The sequence below is a fragment of the Hemibagrus wyckioides genome, linkage group LG24, assembly GCF_019097595.1.
Source record: "Hemibagrus wyckioides isolate EC202008001 linkage group LG24, SWU_Hwy_1.0, whole genome shotgun sequence".
NCBI classification, from domain to species: domain Eukaryota; kingdom Metazoa; phylum Chordata; class Actinopteri; order Siluriformes; family Bagridae; genus Hemibagrus; species Hemibagrus wyckioides.
Window position 1 is genome coordinate 11,276,320 of NC_080733.1, and position 23,904 is coordinate 11,300,223.

Consider the following 23,904-nt stretch of genomic DNA (forward strand, 5'->3'; position numbering starts at 1 on the left):
TTACCTTTACATATTAACTACATATATAAATGTGTTATCACTGGGACACAAAATGGCATCCTAATTGTGGAATCACCCTTTAAATGAACATGTAGAAATGTAAAATCGGGGCACGTTTAAACTTTTTGTAACCAGAAACTGAAATGGGTTGCAAACATTTACAATCCTGTACCGCATTGTTCAGGCCTGAGCACCTCTGGTACAGTTGATACATTAGCATGTGGTGCTGATTTCGAGGTTATACACTATATTGACAAAAGTTTTGGGACACCCCACCAAATCATTGAATACAGTTTGGGGATGACCCCGTCCTGTTCCAACATGACTGCACACTAGTGCACAAAGCAAGGTCCATAAAGACATGGAGGAGCAAGTTTGGGCATGGATGAGCGAGTCCTGATCTCAACCCGACAGAACATCTTTGGGATGAATTAGAGCAGAGGCCTTCTCATCCAACATCAGTGTCTGACCTCACAAATGCGCTTCTAGTGGAATGGTCAAAAATTCCCATAAACACACTCCTAAACCTTGTGGAAAGCCTTCCCAGAAGAGTTGAAGCTATTATAGCTGCAAAGGGCAGGACAACTCCATATTATATTCATGTGCATGTCAAGGCAGTCTCCACTCTAATTCATCCCAAAGGTGTTCTATCAGCTTGAGGTCAGGACTTTGTGCAGACCAGTCAAGTTCCTCCACACCAAACTCACTCATCCATGTCTTTATGGACCTTGCTTTGTGCACTGGTGTGCAGTCATGTTGGAACAGGAAGGGGTCATCCCCAAACTGTTCCCACAAAGCTGGGAGCATGAAATTGTCCAAAATGTCATGGTATGCTGAAGCATTAAGAGTTCCTTTCACTTGAACTAAGGGGCCAAGCCCAACCCCTGAATTCAATGGTTTAGGGGGTGTCCCAATACTTTTGCCAATATAGTGTAAGTTAATTCCAGTCAGTGTAATAATGTGTTTTTTATTTAAAGAAATGTCGTGTTTAACAGTACTTTATTCTGGCTTTCCCCTGCTACTCTATAAATAGTTCGAGGTATCTGTGTTTCACTCTCCTGCCTGTCACTCTCCGGAACCGCAGACAAAATGAAGCCTCGGTTTCTTACCGCGCTGCACCGCAACGACTCTGAGGAGGTAGATGAAATCCTCCGCACCAGCAACTTTGATGTAGACACCGTGTTCGACGTGGAGGACAGGAGAAGAGTCCTGGCGTCTTATAAACAAGGTAACACGGTAACTTCTGTGGCTTTACTGTGAAACAAACGAGCAGTGAATGAGGCCTGCCACAAGATGGCGACACAGTGCTGTAACTCAACACTCTTCCAGCTCCTAACTTTTAGTCTCAATTTATTTTCAAAATATTTTCAACAAAAAAAAGCCTGCAATATAGTCTAGAAAAATGGATTATCCACAAACAATAAACAATAACAAGTTAGTACATCTTGTACAGACTATAAACTAATAGTGCTTTATAGGTAAAAGAATTTCCATGGGCCCAATACATATTTATTTCATGAAGAGATTTTTAATTCATTCATTTATTTAAAAGCTTTTAATGAGCTATGTATTTGAATTTTAAAACAATTCAGTTCAATGGTTATTATTATTTTATTATAATAAATAAATACATTTATTATTATTATTATTAGTAGTAGTAGTAGTAGTAGTAGTAGTATTATTATTATATTTTGTATTAATATTAATAATCATCATCATTATAAATCAGTGGTTCTTAAAGTGGGGCCTGTAATTTGGAATAATAAAAATAAGTAAGCAAACAAATAAACTAGTTTTTATTTATTTTTATAATAAATTTTTATAATATTTATTTTTATTATTCCAAATTACAGGCTCCACTTTAAGAACCACTGAACAGTATAAATGCACAATAATAGTGGACATTTCTTGGACATTTGAACATAATGTGGCACATGTCCATTATCTATTTCTTGCACCCAAACACCCTTAGTGTCCAGAGATTAGGTAATTCCTAATGATTTTTGTTTTATTAATGCATTATTGACCCCTAGGTTACTGGCTACCAGACTATAAGCTGGAGTCCTCCTGGGCGATGGGCATTCACATATGCATGATGCACAATGCAGTAGAGAGTGCCTTAGTGCTCTTGCAGAGGGGAGCAGCAGTGAACAGGAAGCCCAATGGGAAAACACCTCTGCATGTGGCTTGTGAACTGTCTCATGCTGACTGTGTAAGTCTGCTGCTCAACTGGGGGGCAAAAATCAACAGCATGTCCCTGAGTGGTCACACCCCACTGCATTACTGCATCACACAGGAGTCAGTGGACTGCGCCAGACAGCTGATACTCAAAGGTTTGAAAATAACCAGCACCCACTGAATGTCCAAATTCAAGTTAATGTGTATCATTTGTTTAATAGTGAATAAAAAAAATAAGTCTTTGAGTAGTGATAACACTTAGAATAGACCACCTCCAATGATGCATTAAATATATAGGGCTGTTGTCTTTGAGTCCAAGCTGCAGCCTGTTTTTGTTAGTTTTTAAATTAAAGGTTGATAGTTTTTCGACTGAACAATTTATGATTTTTAAAAAAAAAAAAAATCAGTATATCTGGTGTACACTGGAGTTTGGTGCATTGGGGTGATTGGTCCTCAATGAAATATCTGCCAATGAGGCATTGCTAGTGTCTGGTCATTGGTTTTCCCATTTAGTGGTCATTTTACACCACTGAACAAGGTAAATGTGGGCTGACAAAGAATACACTCATGAACTGTATACACAATGTGACCCTTATGCTAAGTTGATTCACATCACAGCTCTCTGTTTCTCTACAGGAGCAGACGTGAACAAGCCAAGCCAGAACAATGATGAGGACACTCCATTACACACAGCAGCACGACTCGGTGTCTCTGAGCTGGTTGGCCTTTACGCTGTGCATGGTGCCGATGTGAATGCGCCCAATGCCCATATGGAGACCCCTTTGATCACGGCTGCATTCTGGGCTATGGATGCTCGTGAGCAGACTTACAGCGAGCAGCACCATCTTGTGTGCCGCATGCTGCTGGATTATGGAGCTAACCCAAACCTCCAAGAACAAGACAAAAAAACAGCGTTGCACAAAGCTTCATGGAACTGTGACCAGGCACTGATGCAGATTCTGCTTGATGCTGGGGCCGATCCCTCCATGATGGACATGAACGGCTGTGCAGCCATTCAGTATGTTCTAAATACAGTGCAGATGAGACCTTACTGTGTACCATATCGCTGCTTCCAGCTCCTGCTTAACTACGGAGCAGCCAGAGTTTACCCAAAACAGTTCCACAAGGTACACAGTTTGTTACAGTACCTTTGCTCATTTACCACTTAAAAATGTCTCAATCTAATATTTTTTTAAATTTTATTAAAGAATTACACTTTATCTGTTTGATTAATTAGGTGCTGCAGATTTGCCATAATGACCCCAAGACAGTTGAGGTGATGATAAATTCCTACGAGCATATCATGAGTACCACAAAATGGAGGGAAGCTATTCCTGAAGAAATATACAAGGTGTGACAGTGAAGTTTGCATTTCAGTGTCTTTCTGAAGCAATGTTTTGAACCAGAGTTTAGTACAACTGGTCGTGTGTGAAAGCTCATTTTGTGCCCAGCTGCAGTCAAGGCAAACTGATATCTTGATGTTCCACTACTTGGTTTGGGTATAAATGATGCTGATTGTACTTGTGAAAAAGACTCCATCTATAACTTTATATCATTTTATGCTTTCGTCAATGTCTATGCTATTCTAAGCATTCCATTTCTCTAGTCCTTCTGAGAGAACCCTTAAAGGTTCCACAGAGGATGTGCCATTTATAAAGGTTTTCTAAACCCTTTTAGGAAGCTGAACCTGTTAACTATGCGAATATTTCATAAATAACACTACAGGGGGTATGTACTAATTTTGTAGTGATCTACAAAAAGTAATTTTCTGATCAACCTAGGCACTGGAATATGAGCATGAAACAGCCTTCTTATGCATTGTTATATACACATACAGAACTAACATGATCCTTACATTTCTTTCCTTCTCTCATCAAGCGTCACGGGAAGTTTTATGACTCGTTGTTTGCTGCCTGCTCCAGTCCGCGTTCTCTGCAACACCTGGCCAGATGTGCCATCCGAATGGCGATGCGCTGCACTGACTCAGGCATTAATCAACTCCCAGTGCCTCCACCAATCAAACGATACATACTACTCGAACCTGTGGGAATCATATACTAGTAACCGTATTGGCCCAAAGGTGAATTTACAGTGTGGTAATCTCAAACTCTGTTTACCTTAATAGAAGTGCTCTCAGGAAAATACTAGAGTTTACACTGTAGCTTTGGCCATATCTACAGTATTTTATTGTTATAATATACACTGCCAGTTTATACAACACCCTTTATTAACATTTCAATTTAAATGACAACGAACAGGGTGACACTCGAGAAACTCTAAACAGAAATAAATAGAAACTCTAAGCAGGAAATAGGTATTAATGAAGAGAAATGTGTTTGTTTGAGAAACAGTTATTTTATTGGGCAAAAATCTCAAGCTAATGTGAAAATGTTTCTGAATCACTGTAGCACACACCATATATTCTTGCTGATAAGAAGCTGATGTTAACTATGAGACAAAATCAGCCTTATGCTAACTAACACCAAAGCTCCACCAAATGAGAACACTCGCCTTTAACAGCTCTCATTTAGAATCATATTAGAATCTGGAAAGTGGTCGATGAAATCCTTAAACATAGAGATTTTGGTATTTCATGGATTGCTTATTTATATTTTTTCCTATTTGATTCCCAGTAATGAGTAAACTATAATAAAAGACTTTTATCTGGCAGTGTATTTCTTTCTAAGAACAAATATGTTAGCAGGATGGATGGACTGGCCTTTTGTGATATTGAAATGTTCACATATTTATTGTGTCAAGGTACTGTGAAACATCAGTGATAAATATGGCATTGTCCTAGCAACCTATCTGATTTTAAGCAAACGGCTATGATCCATAAGATTACAGTATAGGTTTCAGGGAGTTAATTATATCTAAGAAAGATTCGTTTAAAATAAGTGGATTTTGTTTAAAGTGAGGATAAAGCACGATGCACGAAGCTTTGTAAGTTGAATGACAAGCATTCAAGCTGCTAATCCTTTTGAATCCTCTGTCTCAAGCCCTTTCAGAAACAGTTGCGAGGTTGACGTGTAAACTACATTCATAACATCATAAAGTAGCTAAGCATGTATGTACAGTAAACAGCACTCAGGCAGTCAGTGACCTCGACAAGCCTTTATCTAAGGAGTCTGATCAACCATTTACGTTGAGCTGATCCTGTTATTCATGTAAACTTGTGTCTCCTGCTGCTGCTGACTCTCACTGATCAGAGGTCAGAGTTCTGGGCGTGTTTGCGTGTGAGCTTAAAGGCACATGTAATCAATCACCTAGACAGTGTCATGGAAGTAATGACTTTCCATAGTGCACATCCCCCGTTTCCATTCAGAGCACACCATCAAGCAGTACACTCCTTCGTCAGACTAAAAGAACAAATTCCTAGTAGCAAGCCATAAATACTCAACCACGTGCATATTATTGCGCTTAAATAACCATTTAGTAAGAGATGACGGCAGCTCTGATAGAGGCAGCTTGGTGTTACTATGTGAAAGGTCAGGGAGTCCAGAAACAGTGGCGCGTTTCCTACAGTAAATGAGACTGTCGTGTGGCCACAAGTGTTCACGATGGGATTAGCAGGAGAACCGAAGGAAAGAGAGAACACAGTGTTCTAGACATGTGGCTGAATTCCAGGACTACACACCAGGCTCCATGGCAGAAATCCAGCTCTGTATTTTAACCAGACTTGGAGCGGAAGAATATGTGGAAGGATGACACAGCAAAGTTCTCCAGCAAACACTTAACACTGGAAACATTAATATCAGAGTAAAAAACATTTCAGTGCAGAAGGATTCACTCCCTGGAACACCCACCAGTTGCCATCAGACGTCACATAATCGATCGTCATGTCATATCATCTGTCAAGTGTCATGTGATCTCAGTATCATCCCTCACATACTTAAAGAAAAACATTAGCAAGCTAACACTATATTTGGTTAGTAAAATTTTTGCATAGAGAACAAACCAGAACAAAAAAAAAAAAAAAAAAAACTCAAAATAACATGCATATACTTACTTCCATTAAAATATAGAGACACTCATCAACACCTCATGCTAGTCATTATCACTGGCTCTTTAGCCCAACACTTTTGCAAATTATAGTACAGAACTCCCTAACAAAATTACGTCTGCTGACCATTTTGTTTCCAACAAAATAAGGAATTTTTGTTATAAATAGTGTGTATTGATATCATCACCCTTCACTTCAGTATTACTGGCGATTTTGTTTAGATTCATATTACATAATACAACAAGCCGCAACACAAAACGTCTGCTAAAGTTCAAGGGGAAGGTGAATTCTTATGCAAATCTCTGTATGTGTGTGGAAAGCATGTACTGTATATACTTACTGATTGCAGATTTACTGAACACATCTGCTGCTGTCCACAATGATTCAGTGCCCCTTTGACCTGTAGATCTAAAAGAGACACTATAAGATACTGTTTAGGTTTCAGATTCTTCTCAGCACAGCAGTGACACTGAAATGGTAGTGTGTGTCCTGATGGTATAAGTGAATGAGTGGTATGTATATGATAAAATGTGCAATACATGCACGTGTGCAGCTAGAGACTAATGCCGATTTATTTCCATGCACAGCGCATTTTATTTGTATTTGTCGTCCACTAGCCTTCACAGGAAGCATACAGTGAATCAGGACGTTTTTCTTCAGCCTTCATTAGCTTTTCTTCATGCAAACACAGTATAAAGCAGATGCTGCAGGAAGATAAACCAACTATTACAGCAACTGATTTCCACCTCCTTCAGCGAACACAAACAACTTTATGCATTAACATTCTTTGGCCAACACAAATAAGAGATCACGGCAGTATTCTCGTCTTTTATTGTATGATGTAATATATTCAGTGGAAGAATGCTACTTAACTTCAACGAAGTCAAAAAGCACTGCATGTGCAAAAAAAAGTGGTCGAGTGGTTTGCAAAACAGGAAGAAATCCTACAGATGATTGGCTGTGACAGTCATGTTTCCTGTCCCATGCCACGTTCACATGACTATAAATAGAGCTGGTGAGGTAAAAGTAATGACACACTGTAGTGTGCAAAAAAAGGAACAATCAACATCTGATGCTGACAGTATCTACTCTGTACAAAAGAAAAACGTAGCACAACAAATCCGTTGAGCAGTGGCACATGAATACAAAGCGAAACAACAAAATGGTTTCCATTAACATGAGCAAGTGATTACAGCATTTGAACTGGCTTGGAAATAAAAAAAAACAAAAACAAAATCGTCTCTGCAGTAGCCTTGGTATGACCGATGTCCCAAAGTTTTCTACAGTATATGGTATAATCCTGTGATACACATACACACTTGGAATTCTAAAAAAAAAAATAATAATAAAAAAGTATGGCATACTTCTCTTTATCCTGAGATCATGCAATTAAACAACAACAAAATTGTTTATGATTCAAATCCTAAATACTAAATATAATACGATATTGGTACTTCAGTGTTACAGTGTTAAAATTCACACAATTAGCAAAAAGGACAGAGAAAGTAATCCTCAGATTAAAAAAGGAATCAGTTTTTCAACACCTGGTGAATTGAAGTGTGAAGATATAAACAGAATTTGGCCACAGTGACCGTACATTGCCATGTATCAGCCTCTACACTTAAACACACACACACTGTATGTTGTTGCATGTTTTCACTGCAAACAGCAGCGTTAGAAAGATTGATCATATTAGCCCAGCCCTCTGTACTGCATGTTTCTACAGTTGCTCATTTTTTCACTATTAGGACCATAGAAAAATAAAGCAAATCTTATATCAGCGTGCTGGTCAAAACAAACTATACTGTTATTCTGATGACTTCTGTTTGGCATACATATTCATCAGTCTTCTCACACAACACACTATGCTACTCAGGGTAGTTCCATAAATCACATTCACAGCAAGGCTAGGTTCACATTACAAGCTTTATTGCTCAATAACACTTTGATCAGATCAGATCTGATCTCTCTGCCTCAGCAGTTTACATTCATGTTTCGAAGTGATGCATATCTGTCACTAGCGTGAACAGACGTCAACGTCCACTTCCAACTATTCGATGTCACGGGCATGACCGAGGAATATGATGGAAAAATGCATATTTGTCAGAGAATATGCCAGTGATATAGCGATTAAATAAATAACCTGGCAACAGTGCCAAAAATGATTTGCTTTGATGGTTTGCAACAAAACTGGTTCATGAAAATAACAGCGGTGAAATGTGCAGTAAAGAAGATTTTTTTTAGTCGCACAGAAGGGTGAAATATTCTACAACCCATTGCCCTTGGAAGTCGAAATAGTCTGACCTCAGATAAGTGCAATGGAAAGGTCATTCAACTAAAGAACTTGGGCAACATCCTCCTCAACACGTGTGATGGCGCAACATTTTTATGAGCAAACACGAACAAGAGTGATTTCTCATTGCTAAGAAATAATCCACTTAATATGTTTATTACATTTCAAATCTAGCTTAGATTCCTACTTTGCTTTTATTTTTCCAAGACGAAGCATTCGAACGTGTTTAGATCGGATTTGTTTCTTTGGACTGTAGTTGCTTTTGCTTACATATTCATATTGGTTGTTACAGCAACAGTGTCTACACAGAACAAAGGTTGGCGTTGCTTTACATTATCCCATTCATGCTGCTAAACAGATCTGGAACCGACTGCAATGGCAGGAGTTAGGGAGGTGATGTGTGCTATGTTTGTTATTGGTGTCTGCCAGGATTAGAGCTAAGTGAGAGCTGGTGAGAATGTGAGGTGGGAGTCTACATGAAATACAGTTCAGATGATCAATCAGTACCAAGTGTGACTTGGAAAACAGTTGGATTTCCGGTTTGCTCTTTAGATTGTAGAATATTTCTCCTGCTCAAAAGGATCTGCCAAATGCAAGACGAAAAATGATTTATCCACCTTGTAATGTGAACACAGCCAAAAACAGAGTGTTAAATAATATCTAAAAGCACATGTACCATTTTAATCAAGCTCTAGCCTTCCTTATAGTCTGAAATGTTTGCATTATTTATTTATTTATATTTTACTGTTTTCTGCTTGCATACTTGCCAACCATCCTGATTATCTGGGGCTCTGGTTGATCTCACTTATTCTTTGCCAGATTTTACATTAGTTCCCATCAGCTGCATCTCTCTGTTCAGCTAACAAAGATAAACAATAAAGCTAACATCAAAATGTATTCTAAATGTAAATCTAGTCTGGTCTATGTCCTTGAGAGCCTTTGCTGGTGACTCTGCTAACATACACTTATATAAAAAAGTACACTTTTTCCCCCCCATTTACAACAATTCAGAGATCGATGTGGTTGTAAGTGGGCTTTAGAAAATCTTCTTGCTTCATGTTTAGGAAATATGATGTCATTTCTCTTCCTGTTGGTTCGTTCGGGGAGTTGGACCGGGGAGACGGTATAAACTTGGACCCAACTTAAACAGAGTTTGAACTGCCATGATCGTCTGACTATTGTCCTGCTTGAATATATATCCCACATTAACAGGGAGGAAAAAACATTTTAAATAAAATCCTTATGCAGCTTTCATTTTGTTCATTACACTGAATTTATAAAGGAAATTAGCTTATATTCTGAAACTACAAGAATAAAGTGAGGCATAAGGTGAGGTTTAATATAAATGCCCATTTCACATTATAACGTGACGCCAGCAATTCTGAAACTGAAATGAAAAGAAATAAAAACCATACCCTAAGGCAATTTCGCGATTCCCTAAGGCTTTATCACATTATATTCCATCACTTCACCCTGCTCTCAGTTCTCACGTCTGGCTCGCTGTAATCATACTTTCCCAGTTTCTTGGGTTCACTGCTCGGGATGCTCCAGTCATCCGCCTCAATGGTCGTCTGGTAATGTCTTAAGGCCGACTTGTTGAAAACCGGCAGTCGCTCCACAGACTCAGTAGATAATGCCTGGAAATCATGTAGAGTAGGGCAGGGAGAAAGAAGGGCAAAAAGCAAAACAATCAAGTTTATCATCATGACCGTAACCATCACGCAGGTACTGCACCCTCCATAAAACTCGCACAGCTGCAAGCTATTTTTATCTGAATATTGGTGACCCCGTTCTCATCAGCAGATCGTTACATTTCCTCCTTGTTAACTGCAGCAATTTACAAGCAAAATGCATTTTTTCAGTGTAAAAACACAAAGCTGCAATTTCCAGGCAATATCTTTGACCTTTACTCTCCACCTATTAAAAAAAACTGTTTATTTGTTCTATTCATCCATGTTCTCTTTCTTTCAACAACCTTGTATACACATGTTGGAAACCCAACTGCTATTCCCAGAAAGATCAGAAACAAAAAGTCTACTCGAGGTCAGGGCTCAACATGTACAACCCTCCCAAAAAAACAGAGATATTTGTGTAAATGTACAAAGATTGTATTAGTGCAGTAGCACTTTAAGTCTCATGGTAAAACGTTAGAACGTACGTAAGTACAATGTACCTTCAGGTAAATCACGGCTGACGTGCCGTATCCCTCCATGGAGTAGAGCTGGAGGTCTCCCTGGAAGTACCTGGCATAGAGGCGTGAGATGGGAAGGCCGTACCCGAAGCCAGCCTGCACACACCCAGACATTAAGACCGGTGTAAATGACTGACTGAGCTGACTGTTACTTTGCTAAATTACAACCTAGCCATTGTATATTAACACAGTTTACACTTTGAACAAGTTTAGCAAAACAGTGTATCTGGTGGATTTATACTTTTAACTATTGCTGTTAAACCTAGTCAGGAGAATGAAAATTGATCAATTTGGTGCACTTTTTGTTCTGCAAACTTTTGCACTCGACTGTACAAACATTCATATGCAACAAAATAAAGCAGTTGCGTCTCACCAGCGGTGCGTTGCGAGCGTTGTGAGTCACAGGGCTCGGTGCTGTAGAATACATATAACTAAAAAGACGTTCAATCTTCCTCAAGGGTACACCTCCTCCTCTGTCTGACATCTAGAATTATAACAATCAGGTTTGTTTCACAGCATGTCTTTAAATTATACACTTACTTACAGCAATGTTCAATTTCCGGGAGCTCAATCACAGTCAGCAGAACAGTGATGGGGATACTTACCTTTATGGTTAGGTCTTCATGTCCTAGAGAAACTCGAACTTTAATTGGTGGAAGATGCATGCTGTGCTCGTGGGTTTCTACAGTTGCTCTCATTGCATTCTGTTGAAGTAGATTCGAAAGGATTTAATGGTAAAAGTAAACATTAGCGGTGGGCACAAGTCCGATAACATGAGTAGTAGTAGGTTTAGCAGCAAGATCAGTGAGATAAAATGCTAATAAGCACAGTGAGCACACTGGTTCAACTAATACTTCAAGGTTCAAACTAATTTGATTACATGCAAAAAATGCTAAAACATTTGACTCTGATTTTTCTCACAGGGAGCAAATTCTGAAATATTATTAAAATAAAGAATTACCGTACCTTGAAGAGCTCAAAGAGCATGTGATAAAGATGTGATGGGACATAGACGATATTAATAGGCTCATTGGAGTCTTTTGCTGTAACGAAATAGAAGCAGGAAGAAAATATAGTTATAAACCTACACACATTATGACTGCTTTGTGCACACTTGCATCTGTACTGCATTTTATTCTAAGCTGTACACAAAGTGAAAGGTGTGTGCACTTCATCATATCATACGTATAGTGTCTAATTTGTAACTTATTATCAGTAATGCTGACTGCTGGACATTCTGCACTTTGGGCCTCAGCCTTCACTAAAACACTCATACTGTTTATTCTGCATAACCTGAGCATGAGGGCTGAACCCTACTGAAGGTAGATTGACTTATTTCTCAATACACACAGAGCAAAGGTTATTATTGCTCTTCTTATCAGGCTGCATGGCAGTCAGTAAAAGATTATGGCTTGTATTAGAAGAAATGAAATAGATCTCAATGCGGAAAACATTGTGAACAGGAAGATCAATCCCATTTGACAAAGCTGGCATAATGCTGCAAAATACTGTACTGTCTGTGCAATTCTGAACAAGGTAATATTATTATTTAGTGCATGCAACATGCGAGTACTCATCATGCACAGGACACGGAAAGAAAGACGGAGTGGAACGTTTGTATAGACAGAAAAGTCTCACTCACAATTCACTTGTTTGATCTCCACATCTGGAGACATCAGGTAATACTGATCACAAAGCATCCTGGAGCTCTCATACGCATCTGCAGTGACACAGGAATGAAACAGAAATCACATTTCATATTTAAAGTGCAAATCCTAATAACAAAATGAAGATAAAGATGAAATTTAATTCATTTAATTTCTTTATTATCATGAGTAAAAAATAGACAAATAGTGGATTGAAAGACATTACCAGTGTGAAACACACAAGCAATTTAAGCTAATGCAAACTGTTTATTTTTTATTTTTTCACATATCATTTTTAAGAGTGTTATTGATATTGGTTGGACGATATATATTGATAACATAAAAATAACAATATAAATTTTTTTTTTTTGCATTAAATGTATTTTTTTTTTTGAAGATTTTTAAAGCATTTTTCTGATGGATGTGCAAGATCTTAAGAAAACTAAATAACTAACTTGTTAACAGACATCTCTCTATGAACCGCTCTCTTGTACATGTGACACTAATGTTTAATGATTCTACTGCAGAAAATCTCGCTCGGTACCTTTTACCACCTCCACCACATCACAATTGGGGTCGATGCTTCCTATATGTTTAGGGTGAGCTGGGTTTGTGCTCCCGCTGAAGATCAGTGCTGTAAGTGAACACAGATAATAATGCAGGTTGTTGACAAGGCCCTTTAACATTTACAGATTCTATGTAAACCAGTACAGAGCAAAGGGCTGTAAACAAGTTGTTTATGTGTGTTTCCTAAAAATCCACATAATAAAATCTACATGCAAGACATGGCCATTAAAAGCTCAATGCTGTTTAGCTGCAAATATAAAGTCTTTAAAGGGTTAGAGTGACGATGCTGGAAATGAAGTGCACAGTGTGGAGCTCATCTGAAATACTCACTATGCTGGTTCATAAGCATCCTTGTCGAGATACGACTTGTGTAGAAACGGTCTAGGAAATACTGGACGTTCTGATTGGTCACTGGATCCACACCAAAAGCCTCCTTGTACTCCAGCACTCCCTGCGCCATCGTGGGCACCACATTATTGTGTCTGTTCCTCACGTTAATCAGTGTCTCCGTGAACCTGAGCGAGCATTAAATCTATTAAAGCACTAGTAGAGCAGAATCAGTGTCACAGTGTGTTACAGTGTGTTACACTTGCATGCTCCTCAGTGGTGTGGTTGGTTTGTACAGGTGAGAACACGCTAATCACACTCGAGTGTGGATCAAAATAACCAGAGATTGTTTGAAAGAGGTGGTTTCAATCTGGTTCCAAGTGAACTTGTGTTTCAATTGCAGCGAGGAAGTGATTCTACTCTGAATCGGCCATGCTGCAGGATGTAAACCTATATGTTGTAGATTTTTTTTAGATGTAAACAGGCTTAACTGAGCCAAAGCACAGAGCTGTAGAACTATGGAAATTTGGACTAAAGAACAAAAAGATCAAATAAATGCTGGACACGAGACATTGTATAGTTATTTAGAGCTAATCATTCATTTAGAGGAAAGTCTGGGTTCTCCTAGTGATATCTCCATGCACTTGGCCATAGTGTGTCTAACCTTTTTTCTATCACTGCATTTTTCACCACTAAAAAAAGAATACATTTTCAGCCCTACATGCCCACTACATGTTTTTGTTGCCTCTGATTTCATTTAATTATATGCAGTGATTAAAGACCAACAAAAAGCAAACAAACCAAATGTACTGACTTTACTCCCATTGGGACTCAACAAGCAAATGGACTAATACTGTAGTTGTTAAAGCACCCACAAGAGTCTATTAATACCATTACAAAAACACACAAACTCACTTTCTCAAAACACTTTTATCCTCAGGATCTTTTTCCAGGAAGTCCACAAGCTCCATCAGACTCTGTGTATACCTGGTATAAAAAGAATATTTGATTAGAGAGAGTACAATGGATCCTGAGAACAAACAATACACCTATAGGCAAGAGGAAACCCACACGAATGTGAGAGGGACATTCAGAGGAACAAACTTCATACAAACAATAACCCTGGAGCTGTGAAGTGTCAATGCAAGTGACTCATTAAAATTATGCAAAACCTTTCTGTGCTACTAAAATGCCTTAGGACCATCTCTTTTGCTTTTAAAGAAGGCAAACATTTATGAATATAGAATTTAGAAACAAGTCCATATCATCCTGCCAAGCCAAACAACAATCTGGCCAGTTAACTTCTAATAAAACAGCTCACATTTAGTAAAAGACGATTCCTTTTCTCATCACTCATTACAGCCAGTTTTATTCATTAATATCATTAGACATATTCCATAGACATATTCCGGTTTGCACAGAACTCTTCAATACCCTGAGATTTGCACAGGACAGGTTTTTGCACATCACTTCATTATGTCTGTACCTTCAAATTCTTGGGTTTTTGCACATTAATTATCTCATATTCCTTTAAATCTCTGTATTTAGTATTTTTGTTATATTTATTTTATTATAGATTATTTGTTATATTTTGTACCCTTAAATTTGGGTATTTAGTATTTTTTGTTATATTCCTATCTTATTTTATCCATCCATCCATCCAGATTATCATCCAGGTTTAGTGGTTAAATGTTTCTAGGGGCCAAGTTCCACATTAGATGTTACGTTTTTTTGGGGGCAGACTTCTAAGAAACCTTAAGAAATGTTAAGAAAATTGAATTTAGATATTTGACCAAAACACAAAATGTATGTAACTGAGTCAGACTTTTACATTTTTAAGCATCTTTAAGTTGTGTTTAATTAGTGAATTAATATCTAAAAGGTAATTTGGCGATATGTGAAAAGAATTAAGAACATTCTCTCTTGCTAGCTTTGCTGGTGAATTCTATCTGGCTGATGAGAAGGTCGCTTACACTATGGCTTATTATAGTCAGAGTCAGAATTCCACTCATAGTTTCTGCCTGTGTGAGATATGAGGTACTCAACACTAGTCCTGGCACAGCTAACTTTACTGTCCCTGCGTCTGTGAAAACATCATAACAATTATTTCCTTGCTGTAAAAATGCCTCGCTCTTGTTATCCTACATCCACAACAAACCATAAACTGCTCATAACTCTGGCATATACATACATATTAACATATGAGCGGTGACTGCATGTAATTGTGAGTCCACTGTGTTTGTGTTGGTGTGTAGTGTCAGTGAGATTTGCATTACAAAACTGATCAGGAAATAGAAAAATCATCGTTTTTGAATTGAGTAAACAAACTGCATTGGTTAAAAAGGGAAGGCAGGGGGTTGAAGAACAGCAACGTCAACAGAAACAGAAGTCTGCATAACAAGCAGCCTGGTTTTTATTTCAGCCCATGCATGAACAGAATTGAATTCTGGGAGCACTGATTCAATGAAACGGACAAAAACAACAGTCATGACAAACGGCAGTCTTTCTTTAGTAAACCACCAAGTCTATTCTTTACTGAGGATCGCTCTTTCAGAGCCGGTGAGAAGTCTTTTACTTAACTCTTTGCTTGAGCCATCTAAACCACAAGCATGTACTGTAACTCAGCATAGCCTCTTTAATTTCCACCGCAGAAATAACATGCATATTCTACAAACCAGATCATTTGTGTCTGATTTTGGAGAACCTTCTTTCTTGATGTATGCTTGGGTTCTGGGTTACATAGAGGTTTTGGAAATAAAAAAAAAACAAACGAATCCCTGTGCTGCATTTCTTCATGTTCTTCACATTTATTCCTGAATGAAGTGAAGCTCACGGGAGCAAATTTACATTTATGGTAGGAAGACTACAAGTGGACATCGATGGACACTGACAGTATCACTATCACTGTGCTACTATATGCACTATCCCAATTTCACGATAATGTACGTTCACATAATACCATGTGCAACATCATATTATGTGCAATATGGTTTTAGTTCCCTAGCACAATTTATTTGTACTTTTGTATACATTTTGTATATAGAATATTTCATTTATGTTCATTACTCTTCTGAAGCAATCTTATCAGTCAGTGGGAAAGAGCAACATCTCAGAGAGGGGAATTGTGGGGAAAAGGTCCACATTTAAAACAAATAGTAAGAGATTTAAGACTGAGTTACTGTGTGTGCAGATTTCCACATGTTCATGTTCATCCCATGTCCATGCAGGTTTCCACTGGTTTCTTCCCAGCTCCTATAATCATACTGGTAGGTGGAATGTCTATGCTGAATTTCCCCCAGGTGTGAATAAGTGTGAAAGTGTGTGAATATGTGTGTATTGTGCCCTAGGATGGACGACTGTGTATTTCCACCTTATTATTCTCAACACCAGGGCAACCATGACCAGAAGAATAACTGAAGATGAATTACTACAGATAAACGACTGAATAAGCTTCAAATTGAAATGAAAAAGGTATCTAATAAAAAAATTAGGCAAAATTTCCAGAACTTGATTAGAAGTGGCCAATATATGTAAGTGGCCAATATTTGTGACTGTATAGAGCACTAGGGATGAACATACACTATACTGCCAAAAGTATTCGCTCACCTGCCTTGACTCACATATGAACTTAAGTGACATCCCATTCCTAATCCATAGGGTTCAATATGACGTCGGTCCACCCTTTGCAGCTATAACAGCTTCAACTCTTCTGGGAAGGCTGTCCACAAGGTTTAGGAGTGTGTTTATGGGAATTTTTGACCATTCTTCTAGAAGCGCATTTGTGAGGTCACACACTGATGTTGGACGAGAAGGCCTGGCTCTCAGTCTCCGCTCTAATTCATCCCAAAGGTGTTCTATTGGGTTGAGGGCAGGACTCTGTGCAGGCCAGTCAAGTTCATCCACACCAGACTCTGTCATCCATGTCTTTATGGACCTTGCTTTGTGCACTGGTGCACAGTCATGTTGGAAGAGGAAGGGGCCAGCTCCAAACTGTTCCCACAAAGTTGGGAGCATGGAATTGTCCAAAATGTCTTGGTATGCTGAAGCATTCAGAGTTCCTTTCACTGGAACTAAGGGGCCAAGCCCAGCTCCTGAAAAACAACCCCACACCATAATCCCCCCTCCACCAAACTTTACACTTGGCACAATGCAGTCAGACAAGTACCGTTCTCCTGGCAACCGCCAAACCCAGACTCGTCCATCAGATTGCCAGATGGAGAAGCGCGATTCGTCACTCCAGAGAACGCGTCTCCACTGCTCTAGAGTCCAGTGGCGGCGTGCTTTACACCACTGCATCCGACGCTTTGCATTGCACTTGGTGATGTATGGCTTGGATGCAGCTGCTCGGCCATGGAAACCCATTCCATGAAGCTCTCTGCGCACTGTTCTTGAGCTAATCTGAAGGCCACATGAAGTTTGGAGGTCTGTAGCGATTGACACTGCAGAAAGTTGGCGACCTCTTCGCACTATGCGCCTCAGCATCCGCTGACCCCACTCCGTCAGTTTACGTGGCCTACCACTTCGTGGCTGAGTTGCTGTCGTTCCCAAACACTTCCACGTTCTTATAATACAGCTGACAGTTGACTGTGGAATATTTAGGAGCGAGGAAATTTCATGACTGGATTTGTTGCACAGGTGGCATCCTATCACAGTTCCACGCTGGAATTCACTGAGCTCCTGAGAGCGACCCATTCTTTCACAAATGTTTGTAAAAACAGTCTGCATGCCTAGGTGCTTGATTTTATACACCTGTGGCAAGTGATTGGAACACCTGATTCTGATTATTTGGATGGGTGAGCGAATACTTTTGGCAATATAGTGTATCATTCAATGCCTGGCAAATGCCTGAGGAAATCTGATGGTAATCAAGTCATCATTAGATATTAACTTAACCAGGGTGTCTGTGGCTATCAAATTCATTTTAATATTATAATGTGTTTAATGCCACTTAAGATCAAATCTGAAGTGCTGATATACCAAAAACCAAATGAAACATTTCCGAATTTTAGAACAGAATCTGCTACTTAACTATATGCCACAAATAGTCCTTAAAATAAAGGCTACCTCAAACATGAATAAAGCTGTTAAAGAAAGAACTATTTCAGACATGTGAAACCTGAAAACACCTTGTGTCATAAACACAGAAGATTCACTAAACACCCTTATAATGAAATCCTTGAAAGTTACTGGCCCTTATTGTCAGAAATTTTCCTAACCCCATGTCCTAAGAGCATGAGTGGCGATGAAAAACAACTATAACAATACAGACAATTTCTGAACAGGACTGAAGTAGAGGAAAGACGGGAACTCTGTGACCCTTCCTCTAAACGCTCTGTCATACACAGAGAGGAGGCAAGGCTATCTAAAAACCTGCAAGAATGCTCAGAAGTGGCGCAACAGAAAAGCATTTGCTCTGTTGTCCAGAGAGCACGAGTTCAAATCCTGACAGCCTTCCAAGTCTGAGAGAGAAAAACGGAAAATAGTCGTGTATTTTGGGTGGACATTTGCTGTCCTGTCAGTCTTTCAGACACTAGCCATTCACAGACGCATCATAAGCCGTATTTGGGTTCATTTGTGTTGGAAGAAGCACTTGGTAGCCTTATTCCTCTCCAGTGGGTAGATGTTGTATGACAGAAGAGCTGGATCATAAGGTGGGAGAATTGCGACCAAACTTGGGAGAAAAACCTGCAATAATAACCTTCCGGTTTGCATCATGCCTAACTACACTCTTACCTGAGATAAAATCACAGTAATCCCTTTATGCCATATTATTTCATGAATACTAATGAGAATTCATAAAACAATCCATACATTTTGCCAAAGACACTATTGACGTGTACAAAATGATTAATATTATCCTTTGGTTGAATGCTCCTAGGATTACTTCCTAAACTTGTAAATCTAAATGAATCTAAGCTTCAAATCTAAGCTGTATGTTGTGACTCCTTGTTAATAAAATCCCAATGCATAATTTTCAGTTTCAGTAAAAAGCCTGATGAAGTACATAGGTGCCCAAACAATATCTGATTTCACTAGAATAAACCAGACAAAAAAAGCACGGTAGATGAATCGTTATCTACATCAGACCCTTCAGTGTGATGTTCACCCTACACTGAACCCAAGTTCATAGTTTAAACAGCTCAGTAATCGATAAAAAGGCCACATGAGGTGAAAACAGCCCTGGGGCTTACAACTTTATTTAGAACTATGCTAACAAAAAGAGCCTGCACACAAACAGGTTTAGATTGGCAACAAATTATTCCTGTTTGTGTGCAGGCTCTTTTTGTTAGCATAGATTACATATACATTTACATGGCATTTGTCAAACACTCTTATTCCAGAGCGACTTAAATTTCTCTCATTTATACAGCTGTGCATTTAAGGGTTAAGCGGCGTTGTTCCAGCAGTGGCAGCTTGCCTGTTCAACCTTCTGATCAGATGTCCAACGTCTTAACCTCTGAACTACCAAGTTTAAAGATGCATGAAAGCTGAATATTGATGTTCCATGCTTTTTGACCCTGAATATCCTGACTTTGTGATCGTGCACACACAACACCACATTATTTTAAGCAGTCAGCATTAACTGAAATGCTTCGAGCATATTTTTGCCTTATTATAAAAATGTCTCCAAAAAAAATAAAAAAATCTCCAACCTCAGCAACTCTACTCTTTTGCTACAGGAGCTTAAACAATGAGAGATATTTTTTGAGTTATTTACCAGCCAGATTTTCTGTTAGATGAAGTTGTTGTTGTTTTTTCAACATGACAATGATTATGCAATTAATATTTACTCTAGGCCACCATGGTGCATATTTCTGACTACTGACTAATAGGACATGCATGAACTTGTACTGAAGTGCTGAGGCAGCCTGGTGTACAGAAAAATATTCATAGATACATTAAAATCACAGGTCCTTAGATGTCATATTAATATCAAGACATTTCATGAGATTAACTTTCCTGATAGTCTACCATGTTCCAGTCCAAATCTCTGTTTAACCTAAACAAAAAGGAACCTAAAAAGACATTGCTCTGCCTGGTCTCTGATGTGACTATATAGTTTTGTTTGGTTCCACCTTTAAATCTACTGCTGAACAAGGTTTTAGTTCATTAACAGTCAGCTAACTTTGTTTATGTGGGTTAAGTGACAAGTACAAATGTGGCCAGGGAGGAATGGGATTTTGGATATAAGAAATGTAAGAAAATGTTCATTTCCCCAAAAATTTCTGCTATTATTTGTGTGACAGCCTGAGAATATTCTTCACAGAGTCACACGCTAATATTCTCTAATATGCACAGTTCTTAAAATTACAAACCGCTTTACCTTTGCATGTAGCTTTATAACAAGTAAAGTTCTTGCATTTTAAAGCCTGGTAATTTTATAATAGGATCATCTATTATGACTGATATTGTTCACACTAACATCAGTGCTGAAATATTCGCTGATTAATTCAGTCACTTTTGGTCTGTTGCCTAAATTTCTTCTTCTCATCTTCTTTATTATTATGTTATCTAAACATTTTTAGTCATCTGTTCAGAGTGTGTATGTGCTCTTATCTGAATTGTGCAGCAAATATAAAGTATATATTATAAAGTAACCTCAATAGAAACATTTCTGCATTTAAGCAAAATATATTTGTTTCTTAAAACAGAGACGTCAAATTACATCGCTAACAAAAAAAAAGAAACTGCTTCCTTTTCCAAAATATAACCACAGTGACACACACAGGTTTTCTCACACCACCACATATAAGCGATGAAACAGTGTTTTATCTCTCTGATGAACCCGGATCACATAAATCTCTGACAGAACTCCATTTCATGTAGGCCACATGGGCATATGTAATGCACATCTTAAGATTAAAGTAAAATTGGATGATTAATGGACAGCCTTCTGCAGTCTGGACCTAGTCATGTCCACAATATTGCAGGCGTCCAGCTCAGCAGAAAAGAGGCAGCAGGGGACACCTGAGAGCCATAGAAGCAAGTAAACTTACCAAGTGTGTAGCAGCTGCACGGATGGTGTCCCAATGAGCTTGTCAGGGAGCATGTCGATTTCCTTCATGATGTTGGCCATTCTGACTGGAAGCTCCTGACGGAGGAATATGAAGGAGGTCTTCTCACAGGCATTGGCTGAACCTGAGAGAACAGGAAAAAAAAAGAAGAAAAATCAGGATACACACTGCCGTACACAAAATCGTAGCTTGTTATAGGAGAAAGTGCAAAATACAATGCCTTTTCTTCAGAAAACATTCCTGTGGTGTAAACATTAAGTCAGAACAGCTTCACCTGCTAGTGTTACAAAGATCTAACACTGGAGACTCCTTCCAAAAAATGTGCTCTGTTCACAGAAACTGTCACAAACGTCACATATGTTTTTCCTAAGCAGCATTTTTTTTTAAAGATTCGTTATTAGATTATACTGCATGTCCATCATACACTCACAAGTCACTGTGAATTATTTGTTACTATAGAAAGGATAACATTCAAATTTAACAGGGCTGTCACTGTGGTGCTCTCAGTACTGAGACACAAATATTAAAGACGTCCAATAGTATATATTAAGTTTGAGTAATGCCCAAATATTAGAGATGTGACAGATGACAGCATGATTTGCATGGAAAATTGGTAATATGAAAGCTGCCAATGGATCAAGAAGCGCACTGAGGTACTGAACCCGAGACATGGTTTGGTTCCCTGGAATTGTGCTATAATTCCCATAAATGTAAACGCAACTTGGACTAGAGGCTGCACTTGTCAGGGAGTAAAGTATCCTGTGCATGCCTTTTGGCCGATGATGATAAATTATGTCATCAGTTTCCACAGCACATGAATTTCCATACCATGAGTGGTGTGTGAATGCTGTGGGACACAATAGAGACACAACAAACAAACAAAAATATGATGAGCTGCATTATGTTCTTCATGCACGTCTGTGATGATTAAGATAATAGAAGTCTGAAACCAGAACCAGTGGGCACCCTCAGATTTGGACCTCAACAAATTATCCTGACCTAAGGTGCAGGATTAATATCTAATTTCATTACATTCTTCTGGGAAGGCTTTCCACTAGAGTGTGACTGTTTTGTGGATTTGTGGTCATTCAGCCACAACAGCATTAATGAGATCAGGTGCTGATGTTAGGTGAGGAGGCCGGGCTTGCAGTCAGTGTTCCAGTTCATTCCAAAGGACTCCAGTGGGGTTGAGGTCAGAGCTCTGTCCAGGACACCAGCTTTGACCAACTCTGTCTTCATGGACCTTGGTTTGTGCACAGGGGCATTGTCACGCTGGAACAAGATTGGGTCTTTTAGTTCTAGCGAGGGACAATTTTAATGGTATAGCATACAAAGACTTTAGACAACTGTGTGCTTGAAACTTTGCAGGAGGCCCACATGTGGATGTGATGGTCAGGTTTTCACAAGCTTTTGGCCATATAGTGTATGTTCCAACATATGATACATCATGCACGTCATGTTATGTCATGTCATGTTGTTATGTTATGTTATTTTAACTTTAAGGACACATGCTGCCTTCAAAGGTGTCTAAGTCACCTTAAGTCCATGAGAACAACAGAAAAGACTATTAAGATATGCATATAAATAAATAAATAAATAACTAGATGAATAAAAATAAACTAACAAACAAACTTTTTAAACGTGCATAATAGCGATTGTGTCTCCTCTATAGGCACGTGACTGTTGTTGCACTTCAAAGCAGCACGTATCACACTTCACCTTTTCCAGTTTCACATTCTGCACAGCCAGAGCTGTTTATTATACAACTTACCGAAGTCTATGAACTGCTTCATAGAAAGTGGCGACGGCGAGAACTTAGAAAACCTGTCCACTTGCTTCGGTATGTTGAACCTCGAGGAGTTCTTCAGCAAAATGTGAGCGAATTTCATTTTGAACCCGAAGTCAAAATCCACGTGAACTTGAAATGCAGCTGTTTACGAGAAGCGCGCGCTCGTTTGGAGAGAGAAAAAGGGCTAACCTGCGATCAGCATCGCCAAATAGGCTCTATAAAGTGAATAAGAGCAAAGCAGTGGTCCTGTACAAAGTCATGAGCAGCTTCTTAGCCATAGAAATGAAGGAAGAGTGTCGAGACTGCTCTCCAGCATCAGAGCTGTTTACACCACATGCAGCAACAACTCCACACAGCTGAGGTGCTCCTTCTCCTTTCTCCTCTTTCTCCAAATGTTTTTGTTCAGTTTGACATTGCTGTCGTCCACCGACCAGCTGTTGGAAGGAGGGGTCTTCTGTGAAGTCCCCCTGCTTCACATTTCTATAAGGAAAACTTGAATTAAATGCATGTTTACCCCCAACCGCCCGTGGTATGAATAGTGATAGAGGTTTCTCTGCTCTGAGATGTTATTTGTCGTCGCTATCTATGAAACCAGCGCGACCGCTACGCGACGCATGCGCACTTCCGAATTAGAGCAAAGGTCGCATGGTGGGCACATACAGGTCCGTCAACACAAAACCCCCACAAATAACATCATAAACATGGCCTATCGTTTTACAATTCCGACACTTCCTGTTTCCAGTATCACATGCTTTGGTGACATAGTTATGTGTAAACAGATATATTGTGTATCCATGTTTACTTTTTCAAAGATGAGAGAGAGGTGTTTTTTGTGCTGCTTTCCGAAGGATGTTCTTCCCTCTAGTGGCCATTTCTGAAGCATTACAAATCTGCT

At 39.0% G+C, this 23,904-nt stretch overlaps 2 protein-coding genes across 2 annotated transcripts; one reads left to right on the plus strand and one right to left on the minus strand.

Annotated features, from left to right (window-relative positions):
- The first annotated feature begins 723 nt into the window (after window positions 1-723).
- On the plus strand, window positions 724-4,728 carry asb4 (ankyrin repeat and SOCS box containing 4). The gene is made up of 5 exons (XM_058377756.1): window positions 724-1,228; window positions 2,034-2,333; window positions 2,815-3,305; window positions 3,416-3,529; window positions 4,057-4,728. The coding sequence occupies exons 1-5, from the start codon at window positions 1,090-1,092 to the stop codon at window positions 4,237-4,239; spliced, it is 1,227 nt and encodes a 408-aa protein (XP_058233739.1). The 5' UTR covers window positions 724-1,089; the 3' UTR covers window positions 4,240-4,728.
- A 2,268-nt stretch (window positions 4,729-6,996) lies between these two features.
- pdk4 (pyruvate dehydrogenase kinase, isozyme 4) lies at window positions 6,997-23,636 on the minus strand. The gene is made up of 11 exons (XM_058377755.1): window positions 22,992-23,636; window positions 21,203-21,344; window positions 14,121-14,192; window positions 13,209-13,393; window positions 12,856-12,945; window positions 12,308-12,385; window positions 11,632-11,708; window positions 11,271-11,369; window positions 11,039-11,149; window positions 10,648-10,761; window positions 6,997-10,111 (listed from the first exon to the last, which is right to left on the minus strand). The coding sequence occupies exons 1-11, from the start codon at window positions 23,107-23,109 to the stop codon at window positions 9,938-9,940; spliced, it is 1,260 nt and encodes a 419-aa protein (XP_058233738.1). The 5' UTR covers window positions 23,110-23,636; the 3' UTR covers window positions 6,997-9,937.
- Window positions 23,637-23,904: the final 268 nt, after the last annotated feature.

Bases quoted from the DNA above. Each gene is read 5' to 3' on its own strand.
- asb4 (XM_058377756.1), top strand. From the start codon at position 1,090: ATGAAGCCTCGGTTTCTTACCGCGCTGCACCGCAACGACTCTGAGGAG. The intron at 1,229-2,033 runs GTAACACGGTAA...ATTGACCCCTAG, and splicing joins CCTGGCGTCTTATAAACAAG to GTTACTGGCTACCAGACTAT. The intron at 3,530-4,056 runs GTGTGACAGTGA...TCTCTCATCAAG, and splicing joins TTCCTGAAGAAATATACAAG to CGTCACGGGAAGTTTTATGA.
- pdk4 (XM_058377755.1), bottom strand. From the start codon at position 23,109: ATGAAATTCGCTCACATTTTGCTGAAGAACTCCTCGAGGTTCAACATA. The intron at 13,394-14,120 runs GTGAGTTTGTGT...ATGCTCGCTCAG, and splicing joins GATAAAAGTGTTTTGAGAAA to GTTCACGGAGACACTGATTA. The intron at 12,386-12,855 runs GTACCGAGCGAG...GTGTCACTGCAG, and splicing joins TGTGGTGGAGGTGGTAAAAG to ATGCGTATGAGAGCTCCAGG.